Source organism: Falco rusticolus, chromosome 14 (genome assembly GCF_015220075.1).
Source record: "Falco rusticolus isolate bFalRus1 chromosome 14, bFalRus1.pri, whole genome shotgun sequence".
In the NCBI taxonomy this organism is placed as follows: Eukaryota; Metazoa; Chordata; class Aves; order Falconiformes; family Falconidae; genus Falco; species Falco rusticolus.
In genome coordinates this window covers 4,781,915-4,809,204 of record NC_051200.1, presented here as the reverse complement: position 1 = coordinate 4,809,204, position 27,290 = coordinate 4,781,915, and the positions used below count along the sequence as shown (strand labels likewise).

The 27,290-nt window shown below is 39.5% G+C and overlaps 1 protein-coding gene across 5 annotated transcripts in view; it reads left to right on the top strand.

Moving 5' to 3' along the window:
• The window catches only part of COL4A5 (collagen type IV alpha 5 chain), a 92,174-nt gene that overhangs the window by 43,740 nt on the left and 21,144 nt on the right, over nucleotides 1–27,290 (top strand). For 3 of the 5 annotated variants that reach the window (XM_037407929.1, XM_037407928.1, XM_037407926.1), the window contains exons 11-40: nucleotides 269–304; nucleotides 403–444; nucleotides 550–642; nucleotides 2,830–2,883; nucleotides 2,991–3,047; nucleotides 5,216–5,260; nucleotides 5,355–5,408; nucleotides 5,586–5,627; nucleotides 6,087–6,219; nucleotides 7,017–7,190; nucleotides 8,389–8,472; nucleotides 9,733–9,825; nucleotides 10,402–10,472; nucleotides 10,674–10,865; nucleotides 11,318–11,486; nucleotides 12,155–12,247; nucleotides 12,338–12,442; nucleotides 12,993–13,090; nucleotides 13,358–13,508; nucleotides 14,147–14,260; nucleotides 17,802–17,810; nucleotides 18,456–18,623; nucleotides 19,516–19,605; nucleotides 20,430–20,579; nucleotides 21,906–22,004; nucleotides 22,978–23,067; nucleotides 23,800–23,939; nucleotides 24,862–24,988; nucleotides 26,255–26,335; nucleotides 26,924–27,022. In XM_037407929.1, the coding sequence (XP_037263826.1) occupies nucleotides 269–304; nucleotides 403–444; nucleotides 550–642; nucleotides 2,830–2,883; nucleotides 2,991–3,047; nucleotides 5,216–5,260; nucleotides 5,355–5,408; nucleotides 5,586–5,627; nucleotides 6,087–6,219; nucleotides 7,017–7,190; nucleotides 8,389–8,472; nucleotides 9,733–9,825; nucleotides 10,402–10,472; nucleotides 10,674–10,865; nucleotides 11,318–11,486; nucleotides 12,155–12,247; nucleotides 12,338–12,442; nucleotides 12,993–13,090; nucleotides 13,358–13,508; nucleotides 14,147–14,260; nucleotides 17,802–17,810; nucleotides 18,456–18,623; nucleotides 19,516–19,605; nucleotides 20,430–20,579; nucleotides 21,906–22,004; nucleotides 22,978–23,067; nucleotides 23,800–23,939; nucleotides 24,862–24,988; nucleotides 26,255–26,335; nucleotides 26,924–27,022 (2,953 nt within the window). The remainder of the gene's footprint in view (nucleotides 1–268; nucleotides 305–402; nucleotides 445–549; nucleotides 643–2,829; nucleotides 2,884–2,990; nucleotides 3,048–5,215; nucleotides 5,261–5,354; nucleotides 5,409–5,585; nucleotides 5,628–6,086; nucleotides 6,220–7,016; nucleotides 7,191–8,388; nucleotides 8,473–9,732; nucleotides 9,826–10,401; nucleotides 10,473–10,673; nucleotides 10,866–11,317; nucleotides 11,487–12,154; nucleotides 12,248–12,337; nucleotides 12,443–12,992; nucleotides 13,091–13,357; nucleotides 13,509–14,146; nucleotides 14,261–17,801; nucleotides 17,811–18,455; nucleotides 18,624–19,515; nucleotides 19,606–20,429; nucleotides 20,580–21,905; nucleotides 22,005–22,977; nucleotides 23,068–23,799; nucleotides 23,940–24,861; nucleotides 24,989–26,254; nucleotides 26,336–26,923; nucleotides 27,023–27,290) is intronic. The other 2 variants (XM_037407930.1, XM_037407927.1) reach the window with 1 other exon arrangement.

Sequence of the window (27,290 nt, the reverse complement as noted above, 5' to 3'; positions counted from 1 at the left end):
AGGTTTAATGCCTATTTAATTTTATGTGACTCTCCACTTAAAGGAAGAACGAGTTTCTCACATATTTGTGAGGTTGAATAGCATGAGGAAGAGTTCTCGCAGGAAAGCAAGGTGCCTTGTCAACATGGGTATAATGCAGAGGAGTCACTGAAATCATTGTTAATGTAGCGACATTGGGTTTTGATGGTTTGTTTCTCCACATACACACAAAAAGGGGCATGCAAAGTGCTTGGAAGTGACTTCTATTTTTTGTTTCCTCTTTTAATAGGGACCTCCTGGTCCACCAGGGCTGCCAGGACCTAAGGTATTTTCTTTCCCTCATTGATGGTGGTGAAGGACTGTTTTGTTTTTCTTTCTGTTCATTTGTGACTTCTAAGGGCTGATGAGTTATACTTTTTGCAGGGTAATATGGGTTTGAATTTCCAAGGACCCAAAGGTGAAAAAGTGAGTAGGTGATCATGATGATATTTTTGCTTATTTTCAAAATATTTATGCATGCCATTTGGGTTTGTATTGCCTGTAGAAAACTGCCGTCTTCTTGCACCTTAGGGTGAACAAGGTCTTCAGGGACCTCCAGGGCCACCAGGACAAATTGGAGAACAGAAGAGACCAAATGACATTGAGTTTCAGAAAGGAGATCAGGTGAGTGGGAAACTATATCCATCTGCAATGAGCATGTGATCAAGCTGTAACCTCTATTGGTTTAGCTTATGTATACTTGCATCCTGCTTACTGCAGAAGTTCTATTATTTTTCTCAAAGAACTGAATATTTTGGGCCTGAGTACTTTTTCTTTAATAGAAGGCATGCCAGTCACATTAGCTCAGTTACTTCCCTTAGTAAAATGACTATTCTTATGAAAATCTCTTAAAGGATTGCATAGCAACAGTAAAAGCAGTTAAAATATTCTCGTTCCATGGAACACCCAGGCTGTGATTTTCAAAGCTGTCTGGGGATTCAGATTCCCATTAATTAACCATCTATGCCATCCATTGTGAGGAAGCCTTTCAAAAATTTTAACTCAATTTTTTTTTCTTTTTACTTTTTTTTTTTTTTCTTCTGGTCTTTAGTGATGCCCCAAGATCTTTCTTCCTTGTGGTCTGAATAAAGTGCTTTCCCTGTTTCTGGCCTCTCAAAAGTAAATATCAAGCCATATTGTGACAGTAAGCTCAAACTTTTGGTTTGATTTGCATGGATCCTTCCCCACCCATAAATGGCAAAAGGTCATTAAGAGAATTGCCGCTTTTATTACATTTTTTCCTTTCTTCACTGGAGAACATTTCACTGTGCCATTTGATTCTGGGTGCCAGTCATAGATAGGCTGAACAGCACCAGCAGGATCACGGGTGCCTGGATTTCATGTTTTCTTTGAAGTTTCTGTGGTATTCTCAAATATCACCCTGAATAATAGAAGAGTTGAGGCAGATGCTTTGAGGCAAGAGTGGTGAGTGATGGGATTTATATCTGGTTATTTTGCAGTTGTCACTGTGTTAACTGAGCTTTAAACTTTAAACTGTTTCTTCCGTTTATATTTGGATCCATTTCTTACTTTCCACCTTGTCATCTTGGGAAATGTGCCAGAGAAGAAAGCTTTGGTATGCAGCAGTATTTTATTTTGGCAGGTGTAGGACAATGCTGCTCTTCATCTTGATCAAAACCCTTTGTTACGCTTCCTTTTAGAATAGGCATTACCTAGAGCGATCCACTGGTGTACATTTGCAATGTGCAGTCACCCTAGAAATCTCAGTCTCTGGTTTTGCCTCTGTTTTACTGGATAGTAGGACAGAAGGTAAAGAGCAGCGGGGGTCTTTATAGTTCTAAGAAAACACAAGGTGACATTTTGACCACACCATTGTTGAAGGAAAAAATCATCTGACTTTATTAGGGTCAGAGTAACTTTCCCCTGTCATCAGGGATCTCTGAAGGACTAATTGTACTGGCATTAAGTTATATAAATGTACAACATAAAAGTATTCTAACGACATTCCTTTTAAAACACTAAGACTTACAAACATAGTCTATGTGTGTTGCCTTTGACCAACATTAATAATAATTTCAAAGTTTAAAAATTTGTTTTCATTTCAACAAAGGTTATGCTTGGTAGTACACAATCAGTAAAAAATTTCAATATTACCCATATTTTTTTGTGAGATATACACAAAGTTCTGGTGTGTACCTCCACCTATGAGCTCTGACTGAAAAATCAAGTGTATAGATGGACTTGTAAAAGAGTGGGAGGCCTCCAAAAAAATAACAGAAACTCTGCACAGAAACCTTTTGTGGATTAAATAGCCTGTAACTTTTCTTTAGGTTGGTGGTGAAGAGACTTAAGAACTTGTATAAAGGTGTAACAAGACAGAATAGAAACCCTAACTTTTTAAAACACTGATCCTGTGACACTTGTCTGAGAAACACTCTACTGATCCTGACGGCCTCACAACTTCAGCAATTACCAGTAATCTAATGACTGTTGCTCCTGTAATTTCAGCAGGATCTGGCATTTGTTCTTTGTGTCTTTCCGTTTTTTTCTTCCTTCTTTTTATTATTGTATAACAGCTGCAGGCCACCAAACCAGCTGCTGCAGTGCACGCAGGAGGCAGTTGTGTCTTAGTGGAGAGAATCTAAATAAACAGGATGAGCAGTTAGTAAAGTTTATAGATGCGCTTGAAGTTCCACACAAAGAAAGAATAAATATGATCCTTCACCATTCATAGTACTTGGAAATCTAAATGACAGGGGAAAAAAAGATTCTTTTTTTAAAAAAAAATCAGCAGAGCTACTAGGAGTTATGAAGGCTTTAATCATCTTTTTCTTTGCCCATGCTTGACAGGGTATTCCAGGTGATCCAGGCCCACCAGGACTTCCTGGGCCACAAGGCCCTCCTGTGAGTAGTCCTCTTTTAGTTCTTTTTTTATTGCATCTGTATCAGAACTGTAAATTCATTCTACTCTGGCTTGTGGACTCAGTTTAAGATGACGTTTGTGTGTCCAGGGTCTTCCCGGTGGCGTAAAAGGTGAAAAAGGTGAGCAAGGAGAACCAGGCAAAAGAGTAAGTAGTCTGCTTAACCAAACACTTATCTTTCCAATCAGTGTTATCTTTGAGAATTAAGCAAATGTTGAATTCGGGTGGGGCCATCAGCCTCTGGGTAAGAGACTTCTTTTATTTCTCCATAACCTGGCAAACTAGTAGATGACACATCTGGTTCATGAAAGTGCTTCTAGGTGTCGACCTCTCAGTGCTTTCTGGTAGAATTATCTACATGTAGATCTTAGTTTTGGGGGCTAGAGAAAATAATTTGAATGATGTTACCTGATTACATGTGGAAACCTTCTTCAGAGTTGTTGGACTGCTTGACTGAAGCAGCAGTTTTCTGTTTCGTTTTTGAGAGGGTCTTCATTTGGTTTATTATGTACTGGGTTGCCAAGCAGCATGAAATTAGTATATATTTAAACTGGTCTATGTAAACTCATTCTCAGTGAGTTTACTTGTGAGGTGAGTCACAAAACCAAACCTCTGAACGCTGCATTAAGAACAAAAGTCCATTTGTCACTTCCCACGAGACTACTTCAGTTTATCTGTCTGGGCAGGGGACGAGTTCAGGATAGCTGCATCTAGGGATAGCATGAGTCACTTTGTTCCTGTCTAGACTCAAATCCATCCTGGAATTTAAATATACTTGGGTTTCACAGCTCAGGAAAGCTGAGGAAAATCATAAAAGTGCTAAGAAATAGAATGAAAATAGCATGGGCTGAACCAGCAAGGAAAAGACAAGTTGCTACCAGCGCAAAGCATTCTGTATTTTCACTTTCACATCTGCTGAACCCATAGTGTCATCAACATAACAGGCCCCTTTGAAAACAAGACACAAGTATTGCTCAAGTTAATTGGACAATATATAAACACTGTTTAGAAACATGCTGGTAATAGGTTTTCCAATTTCTGAAGGAAATAAATACAGTGGAAACAAATGTTTGGTATTCTAGATGAAATCCTTCTTAGTTGCTGAGATTTACAGGAGGGCTTTGATTTGCCTTCTTTAAGGAACATAACAAATGAGGCAGATTTACAAAGCCAAAATTCTCATTATATTTTGAGGTGGTTTTGAATTTTATTTTCTGAGTTGCTTCTCTCTGCAAAAGTAAATGGGAACCACATAAATTTGCAAAGATCTGAAAGGATGAAAGTCTTGAGGGGATATGGCAGATGTCTTTTGCCAAAGGTTGTTCACCAACATTTTTGTTTGTTTTTATTACTCTGAATTTGGGCATGCTGCATGCTTAAACTGCAGTTTTGCTCTGAAATTACTTTAAAGCTGCCTTTTAGGGCCCCATATGATTCTGTGTCGTTCAAACCCATTTCAGATATACTCATAAAATGTCAGTACATGTAATCAAACAGGTAGTTCTGCAAATCCACAGGAAATCTTAAAACCTCGTTTTTGAGAATCAGAACTCATTACTAATAATAAAGAATTCACAAATCACATTATACTCTAATACACTGTGTCTGTCAGGTCTTACTATCAACTTCTCAATGACTGAGAGTTGATCTTGACACTGGTGAAATTTAATGACCTATTCTAGTTATGTTGCAGCAGGTGACCCCTATACATACCGCTTCTGTAATGCTAACAGTAGAGTTCTATTTGTCTCGCCCAGTGAATGGTCTGGAATAAAGTGGAGCTCACTACTTTTATTGCAGCAGTGGCAAATCTGTTCAGCAAGAATATGTGGTTTTTAGAAGTCACTTCTATTTTTGTTGATACTATTCTTCAGGGAATTGCATTTGGTTTAAAGGAGGGTTAAAATTCAAACACAAAAATGTTTTTATTTAATTTTCACTAGTCACATTATACTAATTTCCTAATTAAAAATAATGTTCTAGTGTTTAGGGAGTTAGGATCTGTTTTCCAAATAAAGGATTTCTCTAATGTTAGCATAAAAGGAGTTATTAAACACAATGAATTAGCAGTAGTTAACTGGAGATCATTTTGTGCTCTATTCGCACATTTCTTTGAGACTTGTCATGGTTTTTTGTGCTCTGGTTTTCAAAATGAAAACCTCAGTTTAGATAATTCCATTGACTATACTTGATGGTTTTGACACATGTGTCACAAGGACTGCATTCTTGAAAAATGGGAAATAAGTAACATAATTTCCATAAGAATTCTTCACCACCGAAGCATTTTATTTCAATGCGTGTTTATGTCTTTGAAGGGAAAGCCTGGCAAAGATGGAGAGCCTGGTCAGCCTGGTAGGGATGTGAGTAACTCCTACATTTCTAATCTAAGCAGACTCCTTATAAGCTTTTCTTCAGATATGGAGAAGATCTGAGTGTGATTCTCTTTTCTTGAAGGGTTTACCTGGTGGGCCTGGAATAAACGGTGCTCCAGGAAGAGAGGGTGAAAAGGTATGCCCATTTTTTTTATATTATTGCTATAGTAGCTTAAAGATCTGCCATCACGGAGTTCAGTTCTGATTGAGCAGTGATTGCATTCCCTATGCTATTACAGTGTTGAAAAATATTTGTGATAACTTTCTTTTGTAATAATGCGCACTGTAAAAAATGCTCCTAATTTCATTGTAGGGTGAAAAAGGTGACATCGGTCCCCCTGGTCCTCCTGGAATTGTAAGTTGCTGATCTTTTCTTTCTGCATTTGGTTGGCAGTGTTGTTTTGTCATAGTTCTTGGGCGACTGTGAGTCCTGTCTCTGGGTATAACAATAACAGAACCAGTAAAGATTTCATATGTTCACTAATAGAAATGATTGTTTCCTTCTTTCCAGATAGATTCCATGCTCTAGTATTTGCTAGGTAACAAACACAATGCTAGACTATAACCTCAGACCAGCAGAAATTTAGTCAGCTTCACTGAAGTCTGTTATAACTGGCTGTTGGCTTGGCAGTTGAAGTGCTTCCTATTGGAGTGAGCTCTTTACTGGAATTTTACGTGGTATTTCAGTGGAGCAGGAAAAAGCATCCTGTCATTGGTCTAAGGTTCAAAGTGTGTTGAACTTTTCCGCCCTCACATTTCTTTACCATTCCAGTGACTGCTGGCAAGTTGTTTCACATGAACATGAAATTTACAGGTCATTTCAAGACCAGGCATTGATGCAGCAGTGGGACCAAAAGGCAGCAAAGGATTGCCAGGACTGCCGGGAGCCAAAGGGGAGCGTGGATTCTCTGGTAGGCCAGGCCCACCTGGCTTGCCAGGTTCTCCAGGTAGGACTGCAAACATCAGAATAAGTTATATGCTCAAATGTCTGAATGGATATTTAGGTTCACAGTCTCTCCACGCTCCTTTTGACAGATGGACTGAGCAGAAAGTAAAGGCAGAATTATTCAGAGCTACCTTTGAGCTTGAAGGGTGGTCCTTAGCTTACGGGGATAATATGAGGAATTCTGAATGTTCATTGCCTCCGCTGTGGCAAACACAGGATGCTAATCATCAAGGCTGTCAAACAGATACTAGCTTAATGGTCTTAGGGGTAATCATATCACTTACCTATAGCATACATCATGCACTGCATTACACAGAGAAGGTATTACATATTGGAAGTCTGGTACCTGGCCATCAAACCTAGACTCTGCTGAACATTGGCAGTACTAAAGGAGGAGATGATCTGAGTCTACAATGGGAGTAGGTGGCGACACCTGTATTTGCCTTATACATGCTTAGAGAAGACCATTAGGATTCTAACGTTACAGCTTGTAAATGTTCTTTTTTCCATCAGCACTTCCTTTCATTAGTCCTGTTTTATTTTTTTCCTGCATGAACTTAGTTGTTGAGTCTCAGGTCAATTTTTCAAACAAAAATCTCTGAAAATGTGAAATGTGCATATGTCAAACACTGCACATCGACATGTAGTTTGATTCCATGGAAGAAATGTTACAGAGTACTTACCTGGAAAGACACAGTCTTATCCATAGCATGTTGTTCATCATATATCATTGTCATCCTTGCATGAAAGTGATTTAAGCCTTTGAGCTATCAAGGAACTAAGTTCTTCCCATCATAGGGATCACTACTGTTGGACCTCCTGGCCCACCTGGCTTACCTGGTGAGAGAGGTCAGAAGGGAGATCCAGGTTTACCTGGTGTTTCTATTCCGGGGCAACCAGGACTTGATGGACCACGAGGACCTCCAGGACCACCAGGTCCTCCAGGGCCACCTGCACCATCTGTTCCTCCTGGTAAGTGATGACCACACACACAGCAAGTAGAAGAGACTGAACAGCTTTGACATTCATTCTTTTATTTTCTTCCCCTCCCTCCCGCCCCTTTTTTTTTTTTTCAATTCTACCTCCAAAGATGTAGTTTATCAGCAGCTGAAGTCCATGAGCTATTCATATACATTCTCCAAGTCACTCCCATTGCAAATCAGGACATTTGTAGGGGAGCTCTAGCCTTAAGGACAATTACAGAATTTTGGAATTCAGTGGTGTGAGTTGCAGTCTGGCTTTATCCTGCCTCTTTCTACCTCAGATGAGCTCTGCTGTGACTTATCTGTGACATGCAGCTAGACTGGGCAAGAAGGTATCTTGTCAGACATGAGGGACCTTTGTGCTAACTCACACAGTAATTACAGTCCTCCAAAGCCAAGCAAATTTGGCCCAGATACACAAAAATAGTTTTTTTCCAATTTATGTTACATCCTATTTAATCCACCTATTAGAAAGTTACATTAAAATTTATGCATAAAGCAGGAGGTAACCACTTTGACACTGCCTTGACTAAATTCAGCTTTCATGATACGATCTAATCAATGCTTGGAGGGAGTGTTTCCTTCTAAGAGTTGTGATACCAGGAGAGTCAAAAGAATAATTTTTACAAGATTCCAATTTCATTTCATAGATATTCCAGTGTGTAGACCACAAAAAATTAGCTTGGGAGTGGACACTTTGGATGAAGGCTCTTAGCTCCTTTTTGGTATAAGGGAAGTAGGGATTGGGAGATGGAGTACGAGAACTGGAAAGCCGTAGTGGAGAGGAGCTAACATGATTCAGGGAGCAATAGCTGGCGTTGGCTTTTTAAGCCCCCTAACTCTGATGATACTTCATACACGTGCATTTATGATATGAGGCTGACTAGCAGAATGTAGTGTAGAGATGGAATTCTGTAGGCTGTGGAAAATAGTGGGAGATAGTTGAGGTTATGAAAGAGAACTGATTACTGTTGTGTAATATCCTGAGTGTTTCATTTTGAGTTTGGATTAGACTGGTGGGTTTTCATTATCAGTCCTCTCTCTGAATTGCCAAAATGTCTGGTCTGTGATTGTGTGGGTATATTAAAATATTTGCACAAATACTAGGAAGTACATTTTTGTACATACATTCAACGCTGCTGTTAGTCTAACACAAATTGGTCATTAAACCTCTCAATTTTCCTTAGGTGAAGGGTTATGTGAGCAGGGGCCACCAGGTCCTCCAGGAATTCCAGGACAACAAGGCTTTACAGGGGAGCGAGGCCAAAAAGGTGCAGTGGCATGGCTATCTTGTTTTTTCTCTTTTTGGTAAAACTTGTTAAACAGTATAAACCCTGTATTAAATAAGGATAAACAGTGACTCTTCCTAGGGTGAGTGCAGATATTTTCTGTTTCTGAGTAAGAAAGCTGTTTTGTTTGAGTGTAGGATAGTCCCTCATGTAGTGTTAAAGCACAGGAATCTCAAAGTGACTGAGGGTACAACCAATGCTAGGGCCTAGCATGGATCATGGTGAAATTAAAATGGAATTTCAGGTTTATGAGTATCTCCCAGGTAGACAGCAACTAAATGCTTTGTAACAGCAGTTACCAGTTCTATGTGAAAAAGTTTTACACTTCATGAAAAAAATTGACATTTTTAATGGAAAGCAACACTGAAATTAGAAATGCAAGATTCCTAATTTGAATTGGTCAATCTACAATGAGTTTGTTTGTTTGATAAGCAAAAGAAAGACATCTTTAATGTGTATCCTTGTTTCCAAAAAGACAACCTTGCAATGAGGATGCTGATATGGGTAAGTGAGAATCTTTTCCTAGCTCAACCATGGACATCCTAGATGACTTTGGGCATCTCACTTGATTGTGTACTTCTTTCAAACAGAAGTCTTTTTTTTGTCATGGAGATTATAAGGATTAATTAATTACCCTAAATTAAAGTACTTAAATAGTACATTGATGAATGTCAGAAAAGTCTTTATGTGAAGGAAATTCCTAAACTTCTTGAAACCATTCTTTCTTTGGGGGTTTTGGGGTTTGTTTTTTGTTTATTTGTTTTTTAATGAAATAAGTTCAGTCTATTGTCAAATCAATGAAACATTCCCAGTACTCTTGGACTTGCACTCTTGGAGTTTAATTAAAGTTTGGGATTTTGATATATGTGTTTTAGAGTTGTAATTGAAGGGTCAAGTACTTACTTTAGAAGAAGACTCTTTTACTAAGGAGAAAAAGTCCACAGTTTTATTTTTCATGATTGAAAGCATTTTTCCTGTTTTAATTTATTTTGCATTATCCTAAATAAATTATAATCATATCTGATATTAGTTGTCTGACTCCTAGCAACCAAAAAGCTTCAGTTTGGCTTTTATGGGGGAAGCCTTCTAATATTTAAGCAATCATATAATTACATAAAATAATAATTTTAGACATGGTATTATAGTTCAGTAGCAAGAAAACAATTGCTGTTGTGCTGAATTCTTTTAGTGTTGTCTAAGATCTGATGCTTAAGTATACTTTTTCAATGCAAATCTTTTTAGGTGATCAAGGAGACACATGCTTCAATTGCATAGGAGCTGGTGTAACTGGGCCTCCTGGGGAGAGAGGACCACCAGGACCTCCAGGTAGTCCAGGTAAGCTGAAGTCTTCACTATTCTGCTTATTATATTCCATACAGTCACTTTTGTATCCTAGTATCTGTGTATAATGTTAATGATATCTGTCTATTGTGTACAAATCCAGATGCAGTTGCCAGCTCCAGTAAATACTTGGTGCATGTCATATTTAGCACAGCTGGGGAGTGTTAGGAAGAAACAGGCTGGATATGTGTAAAAAAATCACTCATTTTTTGAAAATCTAGTCTTTCTAAAAAAAAAACATCTGATCAAAAACAGACGTCCAAGCATTCTGTGTTTTGAAGGTTTATGATCTGCTATAGATTTAACTGAAAAAGAGAAATTAACTTCTACTACTTGCTATTCCTGAAATGATAGAGGAGCTGGAAGGTGTGACATTTTTTGACACTACTGATTAAACCTAGAGTTTCAGAGTTTGTTCTGCTCAAGTAAAATCAAGCTCTCCAAAAAACCCCAACTAAATCTTGCCTGGTCTTAAAAAAGCTTAGCTACTATCTTATGCAAACAGCATGCTTGATATTTACAGCTTCTACAGTTTTATGTTTTTCTTTTATGTTTTGCTGCACTACTCAGGTTCTCCTGGTTTTCCTGGACCAAAAGGTGAAAAGGGGCTTCCTGGATTAACTGGCCTTGTAGGGCCACCAGTAAGTGGTGGTGTTATGTTCTGGTGGGAAAACAGTGTCTCATTTATCTTGCATGTTTGGTAGATCTGTACACAGCAGACATGAATTCTTGTCTAATATTTTTTTTTCCATAATTAGCTTGAATGCATAATTCTTGTATTGTGCCAAACTCAGAGAGGAAGTGAAAAACTTTTTTTTTTTCTTTTTTTTCTTCCCGTTCAGGGATTCCCAGGGTCCCCAGGTGCTCCTGGGAGACCTGGTCCTAAAGGAGACCCAGGGGATGTCCTGACTTCTCCAAGAATGAAAGGTGACAAAGGAGACCCCGGCTTCCCAGGACCTCCAGGTCTTCCGGGCATAGATGGCACTCCTGGGCGAGATGGACTGCCAGGTCTACCTGGCCCTAAGGGGGAACCTGTGAGTTACATTTTATGCTGTGTTTGGACAGATGTTTTGGGAGGTCCTGGATGTATTTGACGTAGTGCAGATCAAAGGACTGGCAACTGTGCTTTTTTCTGAACGTGACTAACACAGTAATTCTCTTCAGTAGATGTCAATCTAGTGATGATATACAGAGCTACTCTCTGAATCTGTCAGTGCCTCTAAAAATAAGCTGAGACCTCTTGGGTAGTATCAGATGGTCCCTTCTTCCATTGTCTATATTTCACATATGTAGTGTGATGAATTAAGTATACTGCCAGAGTTAGACCTTATCTTGACCATGTTAGTAAGATGTAGGCAGCTAATGGCCTTGAGAGTTAGAAGGATGGAAACTCTCAGAGTTTCAAAAAAAAGAAACAATGAAACACTTTACTCCTTTGCTAGTAAAGATATGTTCCTCTTTCCCATCCTGCTCTTCCTTTTTTCAGGGCAGTGTTGCATTCAAAGGAGAAATGGGTATTCCAGGTGATCCAGGAATACCAGGTCCTCCTGGAGACAAAGGACTTCCTGGACCTCCTGGTTTTGGTCCACAAGGTTCACCTGGTGAAAAGGGCATCCAAGGTGTTTCAGGCCGTCCCGGGCCTCCTGGGGTTCCTGGTGAGTTGTTCTCTGTGTGCTATTGAACAAAAGCTGTAAAATCAAGTTTTGTCCTTTTGCTCCAGATAGTTCTGAGAACATAATGCTGCTTTTAAAGTTTTCTCAAAGGCGTTGTAAGACCTAGTATTTGTAAGCTCCTTTGCTGAAGGTCATCACAGACTCACAAAGTGAGCAGAATTTGTGCCATGTTACTATAGGCACGTGACTCACCCTTCTGCTGTGACTTCTTGAGAAGCTTCTCTTCAGCTGACTATAGTGGAAATATATTGTAACCACCATGTGGCTTACGCTTAATAATACTGCAACTACAGCATTTTTTGAAAACAAGGGTTTGCTTTGAACAAGTCTACTTTTGTTACTTTCTTGTCAACGACACAGATCCTGATCAAGTTGTGTTGGTGTCAGCTATGGAAAGTACTATACACATGATGGTACCTAGAAGGAAGCTAGAAAAAATAACATTTCAAGAAAGCTGTCTTAACATTAAACAATGTTTCAAATCCTCTAAGTGCTATAGGGGGCTCAGGGGCAGATAGCCTATTGGGTAGTCTTGCTGGTATTTAAGCTCTTTGTAAGCTTGGGATGTGGCTAGCATCTTTCTCTGCTCAAAGGAAAACAGAGAAGAAACTCCTACTGAGTGATAAAATATTTCTACTTTTTGGATTTAGGTCCAAAAGGTGACCCTGGCCAGACTATTACAGAACCAGGAGTTCCAGGCCCTCCTGGTCCTCCAGGAAGAAATGGTGACCCAGGTCTTCCAGGTAAAGCAGCAACTAGATATCCGGGGAATTCCAAGAGCTTTTAATTCTGACTGATTCTTGATGACTATGTTGATTTTCTTGTTTTTGCAGGAGATCCTGGTCAGCCAGGTCAGCGTGGCTTATCAGGCATCCCAGGTGCAAAGGGAGAGCCAGGTATTCCTGGCATTGGGCTTCCAGGTCCACCAGGCCCAAAAGGTATGTTTACAGCCATGTTACTGTATTGTACTGGCTGCAAGAGGAGACATAGAGGGTTGTGTCTCTTCACTTTTTCCCGGCGGGTTGATTTCTGTCTCTAGAAACCTTTAAAATATATTTGTCTTTATACATCTTCGTAATAGTTTCAGAAGCACTAGGAAAAAAATCCTGCTGAGCTGTTATTCCTCTGTTCACGGTAAACAGTAAACCAAGGACACAAAAGTAAATGGGTAAAACCCTGGGAAACAATGAATGTTGAGCTTGAATCAATAAATGATCTCCGAATGCTGCCCTAAAATATCAATGTTTCCGATGTGATCTGTGTAATTTTTGTTAAAGCACAAAGCACAGGGAGTCCCAGAGATCCTCTGTGCAAAGACTGTGTGCTCAAAAGATAATCTCAACCAAACAGGTACCCTCAAGTGTGCTTGAGGAAGCACAGAACCTGTTTTCAGATACCACTTTTCATGGGTCGAAAGCATTTCTGGAAGTGTTCTAATGGTCTCCGGTGTCCTCTATTCTGCTGCTCTGACCTCCATGTCATGTGTAGGTTTCCCAGGGACTCCAGGCCCCCCCGGAGCTCCAGGAACTCCAGGTCGCCCTGGTCTAGATGGACCTCCTGGACCACCTGGTTTCCCAGGACAGAAGGTCTGTGTTTGCTTGTCTAATATAAAACTTCACTTTCATAGAGGTTCTTCTGCATCAGTGGGAAGTTGGTGGGGAGGATTTCACCTGTTGTTGTCAGCTTTTGATGGTGGGGAAGTTCTCTACTTGAGGTTTGAGTGAGCATAGGAAAAAAAGGAAAAAAGAAACTGAACTCTAAGATGATGGGCATTTTTTTCTTTTTACTTTAACATTTTTAGGAGAGGCTGAACTTAGAAAACTTCCTTTCAAAAAATAGTTTGTTTGTTATAGGGGGATCGTGGATTTGGAGTTCCAGGACCACCTGGACCCCCAGGACCACCAGGCACAAAGGGAGTTCAAGGGCCCAAAGGTGATCCTGGCTTCCCAGGAAACCCTGGTCTCCCAGGACGGGCAGGTTTTGATGGAACTCCAGGGCCCAAAGGTATGGAGAACTCTCCCCTTTTCTGTTCCCTGTTGAACTTTTAAAAATGTAGATGTGCTGGCAGCCATATGGCAGTTAAATACAAGCAGTGCTGACTTCAGAGCAATTACTTCAGGGCCCGTTTTCCCAAATCAGACACACCTGTGTAAATGGAAGCTTGTGTTCTCAAAAGGCAAGCATGCAAGGGAGTAAATACCAACCTGTGGGTCAGTATCTGAAAGTGTATTCTTAAGACAAATCATGTTAACGTTGGGGTAAAACTTCTTCAAGAGAATAACTGTCATTTAGATGCGCTGTGCTTCAGTATGCAGAGGGTTAGCAATTCATGAATTCCTGCTGTTAATCATTGTCTGTATTGAACTGCAGAGCATGCCTGGTTTGCTGGAGAGCATCTGTTGAGTTTGATGTGGATTATGATGCAATAACATTTCTCTGTGTAGCCCTGAAATGTAAACTGCATGCATTCCACACAGAGTGAGGACAAATCACTGGTTTTCAGAAATACCCTCTGAAGTATGGTGGGTTTTTTCCCTTTGTTTGCATACAAGGATGAAATTTTGAGTACAACTTCTCTACTTCTGACAGCAAGTATCTCTGAACTGAGTTCACTGTTTAACTAAACAAGAGCATTCTTTTAGGTGAACCTGGACCAAGTGGACCACCAGGACTCCCAGGCCCACCAGGCATCCCTGGCATTGGTGGTCAAGGTCCACCTGGATCTCCAGGACCTCCAGGTCCTGTTGGCCCCCCAGGTAAAACTCGCATGAATTGTACACTTAGGTTATCTCTGGCATACACCAAGCAGGTATACAGCATGCTGAAGGCCCCACTGAACAGGTAGGCAAGGAAAGGTGGAGACTTCCTATCTATTAGCTTGGCTGCTTTGCCAGTCACGCAGGCAAAACTTGGTACATCATGTTTTTTGCTGAAATGGGAAGTGGAATTACATTCAGCCTTGCCATTTGTACAACTTGGGGAGGTGTCAAGGGTGTAAAAGCTCACTTTGGAGAAGGCTTGGAGCCTCAGCAGATAGCCTAGAAAGTGTTGTGAGCAGATAGTGACAAAATCTCTGTGAAGTTTATCACAGAACTGTTCAGGACAAGACAGAAGGGAGCACAATGTCAGTGCAGAGGGTTTGGGGATACAGAAGAGGATGGAAGCCACCTTCAGCTGCCTGTACTGCGCTGTCGTTACATTGCTTTCAAATAGGAAGATGGTTCTTAAATTCCAGAGCAGTTTTCTAGTTTACCAAAGTATGTTCCAAATTTACTGAGTGACAGGCATTTTTAAATAAATTTTACATTATTATCTCAAAAATTAATTTCTGACTTGGAAAAAAAGCAGACAAACTCAATCCCCTATACAGTGCTATTTGTCCTCCCTCTACTTACATGGTGAGTGCAAAATCATGGGAGTAATTCAGATTCAAGTTTTCCCTTATGTGGCTAGGCACTTTTATTTTTTTTCCAAGATGGAAGCTGAAGCACAATTTAACTCTGTTAATGTGGAAAGGAAGAAAGCATGAGTATTCCAAACTAGCTGGTTCATTATTTTGTAGAGGAGAAAATGTTCTCCAAGTAACGATATGATAATGTTTTAACGAAAGCCTGTTAGTAAAAAAGGCTGTACATGTTCATCTTGTCGTAACACACCTGGAAAAGAAGTTTAGCATTCCTGTTACAGAAACCTCTGAGTTCTGGGGTTCCTGATTCCCTCACACACACTTGTTTTGTGAGTCCTGATAGGTTTGAAGTAGGTTGACAAAGTAGAATCTAAAGATATTGGTAATTAGGAATACATCTCTGAAGGGAGTTTGATTGTCTTTTGTCTAAAATGACTGTGACTGATGAAGATACAAACTTGTTTCATCTCTGTGCAGAAAGGGTACATGTGCATACGTGCACATCATTCTATTCACAAAGTTTGTTTAGGGAAGTTTGTTTTCTCCTTCATTCGGTGGATGGGCTTGCTGTGCACCAACACCTGGTGTTGCAAATGTGTGGCAGTCACCACAGTGAGAACATCCTCTGTGGACTTGAGCATGCCTGCTGCTGAAACACTTCAAACCCCATCTGGTTCTTGCCATGCCTGTGTGACTGTTTACATTGCATGTCCATGAGCTACACATTTTGAATGTGTTTGTATGCCAGCACTCGGATTGGCGTTGTTCACAATGCATGCTGAAAACTTCATGGCCAACTGTGAGGCCGTCAGTCAAGATTGGTTGTTCATATTTAGATCTTTATGAACTGTGAGATTCAGCAAAGTGCTTAACTTGAAGGCAGGCATGCATTTCAGTAAGTAGGCCCATGGAGTTTGAGTTCTACTCACAGACATGAAGTGCGGGTCCTGTTTAAGTATACTTCTTCACAAGTTTCCCAGCGGCGAAAGGAATATGTGGTCGCTGCATCAGCAAGCCTTGAATGTGTCCAGTATTAAGAGCTAGGGACAGGTGTCTGGACAATGTGCACAGAAGTTCCCTGAGCTAGCAGGTGGGTCCTCTGCCTGGTTTACAGTGTTTACTATACTGTCCTGAACCTATGGTTGCACCTGAGGCTGAGCTGAAACAGAAGGCAACACAAGTGTGTATTTGGGTGTGTGTATGTGTGTGCAATATATTAGTATGTGTCTGAATGTTTCATCCAACGCATGTTCTTTTGTCTTCCTGTAACATCTCTTCTGGTGCTAGCCAGAATTTGATTTCATGTGATCACTGATTTATTCTGCAAAATACCAGTTTTGACAAATGTGCAATTATTACTAGCATTTGTGGATTTGAAATGCTTACAGTTTCGCTCTTCATGTCTGTACTGACTAATCACTGGCTACTAACAGCGTGGTGACTCTGAAATCCAGTGCATGGTTGAAGGTCCCACTTGAGAAGTCCTTGTGATTTCCCTTGGCACTTCTCTTTCTCTGTTTTGTGCAGAATGCCTTACCTTCCTGTCTCCCATCCCTTCTTTGTTTTACTAGGCTGTTTTGATTCTCTTCCTTTATGCAACATTAGGGTAAAGTTTCTGGGGCTCTGTTTTTCACATAATTTGGAAAATTCTTTAAAGGATTTCCTTGTTCAGAATTCCATTTCTCTGCACCACCACTTCTTCAAATAGTTTGCAGTTATTCTTTTTTTTGAGTATGTAACAAATCACTTTAGAATTTATTGTCGTCTCTATTGTGATATGGCTACATTTTTGAGAACCAGAAATTCAATTTGAAAGAATTTATATTTGAAAAAGTATCTTTATCATTCTAGATATGGAGTTTGTCCTATTACTGGGTTAAATATCATTTTCTTACTAATTTTTTTGCCACCTGCTTGTGGAGACCCCTTAAACAGAGCATGGTGCAGTCCCTATCCATCCTCTGGTACTGTTTTTCTCTGCAAAGTAAGCAGTTTCAGGCACACGACACCATAGTTTAATGCAGTGATAAGCTGCTGCCAGAGGGCAATATGCTTATCATTAAATAAGTGGAAATCTATAGCCTATGCTGTCAAGAAAACTTAATCTGCCTTTTTAGTGTGCAAAGAACACATCATGACATCACTCCTAAACTTGTTCCTGTAGTCAGAAGTGGGGGTCACCATTACAGAGTTATAATACCGCCTTGTAGTAATTTATGAGGTTTTGGCATGGTGTTGTCATAATCTCAGTAGACTGTGCTAGGGTATGTAACGTGCAATATACAATTTCTGTAGGTGTAGCAATGTAAATTTGCATAATAGAACTAAAAGAATGGGGAGAAATTGTTTTGAGGGTTTTTGTGTTATAAAGAAGCAGTATCTTTTGAAAATCCCTATTCAAGGGGGATGTACCAGAACGTGATGCAGATCAACAAGAAGTAGGTTGGTAGGGTGTATTCTCATGTTCAGGAGGTGTCCAAGCCAGTCTCTACTAATGACAGTTTTGTATAAGAAACAGTTCAGAAAAACCTTGTTCCCCAGTTGCGAAGAGAATACTCAACAAGGAGAGAGGGGGAAATAATATATTTTTTAAAAAAATGTACCATCAGTATTTGAAAATATCTCACAGAGTTTCTTGTTTCTGCATAAAGTGGTGGCTGCACTTTGAAAAAGACCTCAGGTTTCCTTGCAGTCTGGCTTCCCTTAACTGCATTAATGTTGTATTCTTTGTACTTGGATGTGGTTTTGGTAACTTCAGGGTAGATTTTTTTTTCTTTGTCCTAATTGTGTGTGCTTTATTTTGTTTCCTAACTTAATGCCTGTTACAACTCCTTACTGCTACCTGTCTCAACTTCCTGATGAGCTCTAACTCGTTGGCTTTTGAACCTCAGGTTCCCCAGGTACTGTGGTTTCTTTACCAAAGCCTTTTCTTAACTTCAGATTTAAGATTAATCCTTTTTTGACAGCTACATTTCCAGAGTGAGCATCCTCACTGATACAGTGCACTGGAGGGAAGCAAGCTGTCTGCTTGCTTCAGCAGTGCCTCGAGCTCAATATCATTAGCATTAAACAATCTTAAGTGTATTTTGACAATTCACATTTTTCATTCGACAAAATGTAATGCAATGCAGAATTTTCTTATCCTTCAAAAATATTCAGCTGATGTTATATTGTTATACTTGTAAGAATCTCAATGATAAAATACGAATCAGTCTAATCAATCTTGGCTTTTTGTTTTATTAATCAAACTTAAATGATTGTTGAAGAGAGTTGTTGTTTTCCTTTTGAGATTATTTTTTTAATTGCATTCGTTACAACTTGGTACAATTTTAGTAATGCTTCTCTTCAGGAGAATATGGCTTTTTAACACCTGGAAGCCATTCAAACATAAACAGCTTTAGAAGAATTGTAGGGTTTTCATATGTGCTAGGAATGGACTGCAGATAAAACTTAGCTATTCCTACAGTACGACACCCAGAGACACATAAATCTCAGCCTTGCCTTACTTTTTGCTAAAAGATTTTGTCTTTAACAACATTGTCTAGGGTTGCAGGGCATTCCAGGGGAGAAAGGGGATCCAGGTCCTCCAGGCTTCGACGTTCCTGGTCCCCCAGGTGACCAAGGAGCCCCAGGATATCCAGGACCCCCTGGTCTCCCAGGGCCTCAGGGTTCACCTGGACCACCTGGCCGGGATGGCGTACCTGGATTTCCAGGTAAGTTCAATTTTTTACCTGTGGACAAAGACCAAAGTGTGGTTACAGGTGGATACTCTTTCTCTTGCACATGCTAGCTTAATGAGCTTCAGTGTTTATCCTAGCTATTTAAAATTGGGTACATGTAACCATTACATCCAATACTTTTTGAAAAAAAATTGTAACAAAATCTGTTTTGTTAAAAACCTTGTCACCTCTCCACTCTTCCCTGTAACTTGATTCAAATATTTTCTGTGTTACTTTCAAACATTGATTTGATCATCATTGCTAGTACACTTTTCTGATTTGTTTTGTGATTGATTTTTTCTAGTCACTGCTGCAGTTTAGAAAGAGAATTTGTTTAAAGGAAATAGTTACAAATGCTATCAAGTGTATCCAACACATAGTTTTAAATATTACTTTCCTTATTCTGTGTGTTAGACTATTCATTTAGTATATCTGTTTTGCCCTCTGAAATATAAATCTCAAAAGTGAATATTAAGAATCTCTGTCTTTGGATAGAGGGGGTGATAGAAAAGATCCTAGAAGTAGTGTATTCCTATATTGTCTTTTTGGCTTTCAACAAATTCAGGTTTGCTTTCAAACAAGTATTTGTGTTTCAAACCAGGGAACTGAATTTATTGGAGCTATAAATATGCTTTCTACCATAACGAACAGTGCATTGCAAATTGTCTTCCCAGGACTTAACTGTGGAAAATTTGCCACAATTTTCAAGTGTCATTTCATCTGATTTAGACCTATACAAGAACTGAGTGCTTGCAGACCCCTTAAAACAGGCTTTGTATGCGAGTGCTTGTTAGTAAATACCATGGAGATGCAGGGAAGTAAAAGTTAGGTACTGACAGGTTTTGAGTTTTTACTCAGAATGACAATGGTGATTCAATGCATTTAGGTGCCAAAGGTGAGATGGGCGTCATGGGAACTCCTGGTCCTCCAGGGCCTCCAGGAACTCCTGGAAGAAATGGCCTGCCTGGCTTGAAAGGTAATATTTGTTTTATCCACCCCTTAAGAGAATGCAGAATGCTGTTTTCAATGTCCTGTGTGGAAAGAGGCTTTGTAATACTAACATCTAGATCTTCATTACCAGAATCTGCTTAGGTTATCTTCTTTTGACAGTGCTGTGATGTTCAGAATTGCTTTGCAATTTTAAGCCATAGCATTCAGTCACTCTTTTTTTAATTGATGTCATGAAATGTTAACGATATTTAAAAAACTACCTTTGGACTGATAGCATTTGAAGCAGGGCAATATTTCCAGAGTATGTTGTAAAGTCTGCTTTAGGTAGCAGAAAGAAGAATATCAGTAGCTTTGGGTTATGGAGTCATCCCAAATCAGCTCTATAGGTATCACAGAGAAACTATTCTATCTACATTTTCCCAACCCCCTTGTTGGAGATGAAATTTGAAAGAGTTTGGCAGAAGAAAAACTCACTCACCTCTGCAGAGCAAGGAAGCTGTGAATCCAAAGCTGCTTTAGCTGTTGCAACTCCTTTGTGCTAGTGGCACGGTGTGGTGGGGCTCCAGGAGCTCTCTCGGTGTGGGTCTTACACATATCTGCGTTTTCTGACCTGGGCTGGCCAGAGCTGACAGACTGCAGACTGCAGCCATCCCTATGCAGTCCATTCACACGGCTTTGTTCCAGGGCATAAGAAGCTGTGGAGAATCTTGCATTAACTGAATGATCATTTAGAGAATTCCACCTTCATCAGTAAACCATGGACTCCCTGTGTAAGAAAAATCATTACAAATATTTTAGCTTACGTTAAGGACTCTATTTTTCCCCTTTTGTTGTCTGTAACTACTGTAGGTAATAATGGATTACCTGGTCCGCCAGGGCCTCCTGGACCAGTAGGACAGAAAGGCATCAAAGGTGAAGCAGGCCTGCCAGGTCCACCTGGAAAACTTGATCCGAAACAGCTAGGAGCTAAAGGAGAAAAAGGCGAGCCAGGTGTTCCAGGTACAGAACTTTGCATGTGGGTCTGAGAAGGCGGTTTGTCCTCTACAGATAGCAGTGACCTGTAACTGAATCCACTGCAGTTCATTTTTTCTTACAGAAAAAAACTCAGAACGTAAAGGTGGCTTAAGGTTCTCTTATTTTAGGCGCTTTTTTTAAGTGGTTCTATGGCTAAGTTACTCTGTATGGTTGGTTTGCAGTGTCCTTGCTCATTGACTGTTACTATTATTTGGCATATGGCAGTATTGTAATAGCACTAAGGTGCTTTCAGCAGGATTACGATTCAATCTTCTAGGTGTTACTCCTAAACATGATGCGAGATAGTTGCCATGGCTGCTCTGCTGGCTGCATTCCTGCTGTCTTGAAGGCCCTTGGGCCTTTGCCTTGTAGGATGGAATTGCACAAGTCATCTGCTCATGCATCACCTCCAGATTCTCCCTTTTGGGTACCTCTGTAAGCTTACCTTCTCCTGAGTTAAATGTCATTTCTGTATGTTTCTACTTGGCAAGATGGTAGCCTGGAAGGTTTTCTCAATTCATTCAAGTCTCTTCTCTCTCTTTTGCTTCACCCTCCTCCCCCAGACAACCAGAACCAAGGGTTCTGATGTCTCCTTTGAACTCTTAATTTAGTCTGGAGAAGAGTAAAAATATTCTGCGCTAGAGAGAACCATCATGCCTTTCTCTAATATTGGCCCAGCCATTATTGTGCTAATTTATCTATTGTATTAGTTTCTGTGAAGCCTAGATAGGATCCTAAGGCATTTGTCTTTTTTTTTTTTTTTTTTTTTTTTTACCTTTTTCTTTTCTTCTCTCTGTTAAGTAAAAGCTGTAGAGGGCAGATTCAACTATGCCTGCAGGGCGGCACAAAGATATTGTATGGGATGATAAGCACATACAATTTGTAAAAATCTGCTAAAATACCTTCATTACTTTTTATAGTAATCAGTCCCAAAATGTTTCTGGCATAGCTATGTAATTAAACATGTATATAAATAATCTGGATGAATACAGAGAGGTTAGCATGGAGCCTGATCATGTGTAAAGGCAATCCCTTCTGAATGAAGTATAGTAGCATTGGTCATAAAGTTATATTTTCCTCTACTTACTCATATTGTTCCTGTTCTGTAGTTATTTTAAACTTTCCAGAAGTAATATTTTCTGTTCTATGATACTTCTTTTTGCCGAACTAGGTGGAATTACATTTACTGAAGAAAAATCCCTATTTGGATTTTTATTCACCTATAGCTACAGCTGATCTCTTAAGGTAAACAAAAACATACAGTAATAGTAGTAACAGTAATAATAATAAAAGGTATCTTTTTGCTTTGAGGTATTCCTGGTTTATCAGGACAGAAGGGTTATCAAGGTCTCCCAGGTGACCCAGGCCCACCAGGACTTAGTGGCCCACCAGGTGTGCCAGGATTGCCAGGTAAGTAAACAAGGCCTCACACAGTTTTGATGTATAAACATTTACCTGTGTTTTTATCACATGGGATTGGGATGTTAATCCAGGTATATCTAAGCAAAGCCTAGGGATTCACACTTAAAGCTGCAGCACAGTTTTGGGACATTTAAAATTATTATCCAAACAACATGCTTTGAGCTCTTTCCTTCTAACAGACCCAAAAGCAGTTTTAAGCTGATCCCTTGAAGATTAGGATAGCTTTTAGGATGACCGGAAAAATGGGGCTTGAGCAAGCAATATGACTGCAGGATTGGCCAACAGGACTTGTCGGTTTTGTATGTTTATTTCTTATATTGTTAGTCATTATACTCATACTTCGCAAATGGCTAAATGAATGTGTTGCAGGGGCTGTCTGGATGTCACATCTTTGCTTTAAAGAATTGCAAGAATCAAGAAAACTAACTATTTTTGCACTGCATCTTCCTACAGCTGTAACAATTTATCTGAAATCTCGAATCATTGCTCACTATGTCTAATGTACTTCTTGCTCTAAATACCTTGTTGGGCTTGGGAAATTTTTTTAACTATTTAGGACCCAAACTAATTTGAGCATTGTAGGTCGCATTTAATTTCATAATAGAAGTTACTGGATACCTGTGGCAGATAAGAAAGATATCATGTGTTCATTCTGCAGAACAACTTGTGAGAGACCAAGCCATAGCAGTACTAAATTGTTTCAGATGGTTACTAAATCATGGACTGAGACTGGACCCATTTCATTAGACTAATCTTCAAAACAAAGAAGTTGCCCTGATCAAATCTTGGCGTGGAACAAACTGAAGAGGTTTAATATTTCACTGCAAATAGATGGGAAAAAGCATGTAGGAGCAGTATGAGGCCTTTGTAAATAGACAACAAGCTTATTCATATAAGAATGCATGAATATCAGAAACTTTTAACTATTGCAATTAATTAACTAAAACCACAACTTTCGTAGGTATCAAGGGAGATATGGGGCTTCCTGGGCAGCCAGGACCAACAGGACCTCCAGGGTTAAAAGGTACCATGGGAGAGATGGGCCTACCAGGTTAGTTTCTGTGCTTGTATTTTACTTCATTTTGGCTGGTGTTTTCCTTTTATGTAGTATAAAGATGGATCTGCTTGTGTGCAGTATCTAATAATGTATTTAAACAGCAGTGCAGATGAGGAATACATAAAGCCCTACATACATATTTGATGAAATAGTACAATGTCTTAATTGCAAATATCCATTAAAACAGAACATGCAAATAGCAAATATCTTGTAAATATGTATTATTTTAAAGTGCTTACAGATGTAGAAGCAGAATCATCTACATTTTTTAACTTTCATACTTTTTGCGTTTCTCAGATTCCAATCTGAAAGTTCAGGAAAAAAAGATTATTCTGTAAACCCACCTGTCAGAAGACAGATATCAGACACAAGCAAAAGGGGAAGGAGAAAGTGAATTCCGTTATTTAGAAAGACTGCTGAACAAAAGTTCCAGTTTCTGAAGATTCTAATATTAAATTGTGCCTAGATATTACAATGAGATATTTGGATTTGTGTAAACTAAGGATAAAAAAGGAAAGTTTAGAAGTGTCATGCAAAAAGTCATGAGAGTTTTTAAGATAATTGTTTTTGTTTGTTTTTAAAAATAAAAACACATTAGGTACTCAAAGCCAGCCAGTCCATTTGTTAGTCCTTTCTAGTTCACTTGCTGTAATTGAAGTGATTTCTTTAAGCCACTGCAGAGCTTTTATTTATATTTTTAAAACTTGTATTTTATCTTTTGGACAGGTCCCCCAGGGTTTAAAGGCAGCCAAGGAACAGCAGGACATCCAGGGCAACCTGGGCCTACAGGATTTCCTGGACTGAAAGGGGAGAAAGGTGACCCTGGTCTTTCAAGCATCGGTATTCCTGGTCTCCCTGGACCAAAGGTATATTTCCAAAATTCTTGAATAGAAAAATCCATAAGGAAATTAGATTCTGTATTGATTTTTTTTTAAACTATAACTTAATATATATTATGTATAACTGTAAATATCTATATAAATATACAAATAACAAGCAGGGTTGACTGTGGTTTGTTCTTTTCAGGTGGGAGTAAAAATTTCTAATTGTAAAAATGAAAATATTTATATATAATTTAATCTGGTTAAAGAAGATTGTTTACCAGACCTTTCAAATAGGGTTCAGTTAATGACCTACTCTGCCCTGTGACACCCACTAATGTTTTGGTAGTTGGTAGGGTTTTACACAATTAATATCATTGTTCCCATGTCTAATTATGTAGTTAATTATAAAAAATTAACACAAAATGCATTTAAGAGTAAATTACTAATGACACATCATGATTACTGCTGCTTAAAATTGTTAAATCTATATAAAACATTTGCACTAACGTTTGCCTACCTTATCCTTTGCCACCCACAAAAAAGTGACAAAAAATCCTACAAGTCTGGCTGCCTTCACTGATGCCTTACAAACAATGCCAAGCCAGTAGTTAATTTAGCAAAAACATTGCATTGTTAAAGCTCCACAGGTTTCTTTCTTTCTTCTGTGTTATCATGGGGTAAAAATCTGTCTCTTCTGAAAGAAGAGAACCTTTTTTCTGTAATGTAGGCCAGTTCTGAGGAAAAGCTATGATACTCTAGAAAAAGTTGTAGAGGAAAACTGTTAATAGCTTTACAGTTGTTATTTCCAATTAATTTTCTCTGTGAGATGGTTAACATTAACTGGATATAAGAAGTGCACACAATATAATGGTGACATTTTTGTGGTGGTAAGACTGAGAACATACAAGAAGGGTTTACCCATCTTACAAGGACTGGGCGCTTATTTCTGCTTAATGTTTTCTAGGGTGATCTTGGTTTGCCTGGGTACCCAGGTAGTCCAGGCAGTAAAGGTATTGCTGGAAATCCTGGTTTGCCTGGATTTCCAGGCAGCCCAGGTGCGAAAGGAGAACCAGGCCTTCCTGGATTCCCAGGTAATTCTGAAGAGGATTTTTTTATTTTCTCTTTTCTTATATTGGTATATACATCTAAACACAGTAGGTAATTGCTGGAGGACTGCAGCTTCTTCCAAAGTTTCTAGCAATGTGCTGCTTCTAAGCTTTGTGCTGTTGGAATTGTCACTGCAAGAGTAAGTGTGTGAATGCATCACTTAAGAGTGCCTTCTGAAATTATTCATCTGCTCTGAGGGTATGTAGCACTTGTGATAGCTAATGCTCTCCACTCCCCACAGCAGTCAGACTCTCACCTTTTCTGACCCACAGGATACCTGTGTTTGGCTCCATACTTTTCCTTCATGAATTGATAAAGAAGTGCCATCGGGAAAACTAGGCTTTTTTTAATAGTATTTATTGTCTAAAAATACATTCTAAAGAGAAATCTTTTTCTGAAATATAATGAAATTAGGTTTTGCACTCGCCTTTAAAAAATATTGATAGGGATTGTTTATGGGTATGTGTGTATATATATATATACATTCTCAAGAAACAAGGCTTTTATCTATGCTGCATTTGCAGCAATAAAGGCTGTTCTACAAGCGTGCTTGAGCTGCTTTAATGTAGGAAGTTAGAGAATTTGTAACAGTGTAGTCATGGCAGCAGGAAGCTTAGGAGAGAACAAAACCTGGCCAGGAACCTGACAGATTTCAACCTCTGCTTCGTATCATGCCTGAAGGACTGTGAGCAGGCAAAATGGTGTATGGAGACACTACTTTGATCAGGCTCAGCTACTGTTTGGAGCAGACATACTGTAACGGATTGATTGTTCTTCCTACCTCCCACTGAGCTCATGCTGTAGGGGTGAGAATCCAGTGTAAATTCTAAGACCATTGTTATTAAGATCCTTTTTCAGGAAAAGAGAAGAGAAATGGGGAAGGGCTATCCAACCACAGTTCATAACGCTTTCGGCTTGTTGGCAAGCAGAAACACCTCTCTCTGAAACGGTCATTTGCTAGTAGAGTGCCAGACTCACTGTGTCCCTGGCCGCAGGCACTCAGCAGCTAAGGCGACAGAGGCTGGAGAGTAGCAGTAAGGACAGTTGTGCTAGTATGTTTTGTTTCTGTACGTTCTTTGCTTTATAAGTCATCTCCTTGATCAGCTGTAAATCTGCAAAATGTGCATAAATACAGTATCTTGATACACTTAGCTCATTTGTTACTCAGGACATCTCAGATTATAGCATTTCAAGATCTGCTGAAAAGCCAGTTTTGTGTTTAATTTGATTAAAATGCCCGTACTTTACAGGAACACCCGGAATTCCAGGACCGAAAGGTATCGAGGGGCCTCCAGGTAATCCTGGCCTGCCTGGACCACCTGGGCCAGTAGGTAAGCATGAACAGTGCAGCAAAGGTCAGCTGCTTCTGTGAAAAACATAACACATCAAGCCGCTTCCTTGCTTATCTTTTTAACATCATGAAGATGCATCTGTACGTATATGTATGCTCAAACACCATGGCACACACTTAGTTCACTGAAATTAAACAGAAGAGAACAAAGTTTTAACTTCACGACTTGTGCCTGCTGTCATAGTCATATCATTAGCTATTGAAATAAGAAGTTAACTGTTTCAGTATTGACCAGATTTTTTTTAATATATATATATATAATATGTTAAGTACTCCAGTGGTCTAACCTGCTTTTGTAAGAGCAAAATTCTAATTCATCCTAAAGGGAAGAATTATATTCTTTTTGCAAACACTAACTGCTTAAAAGTTCACAGGCTTAAAAGCCTTTTCTAAATTGTCAAAGGGGAGAGAGAGAAAGGTTTTGGTTTCAAGATTACACCCTTGTGAATTTGTTATTACATTGTCACACCTTCAGATTTAGATGGTGGGGAGGGCAGGGGGGAGATTGCTTCATTTCTTTATTGCGGGTTAGGCACTATTGTGCTAACGTGTTCTATCCCTCTTTTAGGTGAAACTGGTCGTCCTGGCCCTCCTGGTCCTTCAGGGGAGAAGGGACAGCCTGGTCGAGATGGTATCCCTGGACCAGCTGGTCAGAAGGGTGAACCAGGTTAGGTATCCTTCCTGTTTTCTCCTCTTCACTCGGTACTGTGATGTCCTGCTTTGTCTAGTCTGTTTTTCCTATAACTGCCCATACGCCTTCAAAGCTGCTGCTGTGGTTCCCAGTTGCTGAAGGGTTCACAAAGGGTGCTGTCAAGCTGCTAATGAAGCACAGGACAAGAATTCAGTCAGCTCTTAGATTTTTACTATCCAACTTCAACACCAGCCCCTGTTCCTGTATTCCATGTTAGCTCTATTGCTTCAACTCAGTTACAGAA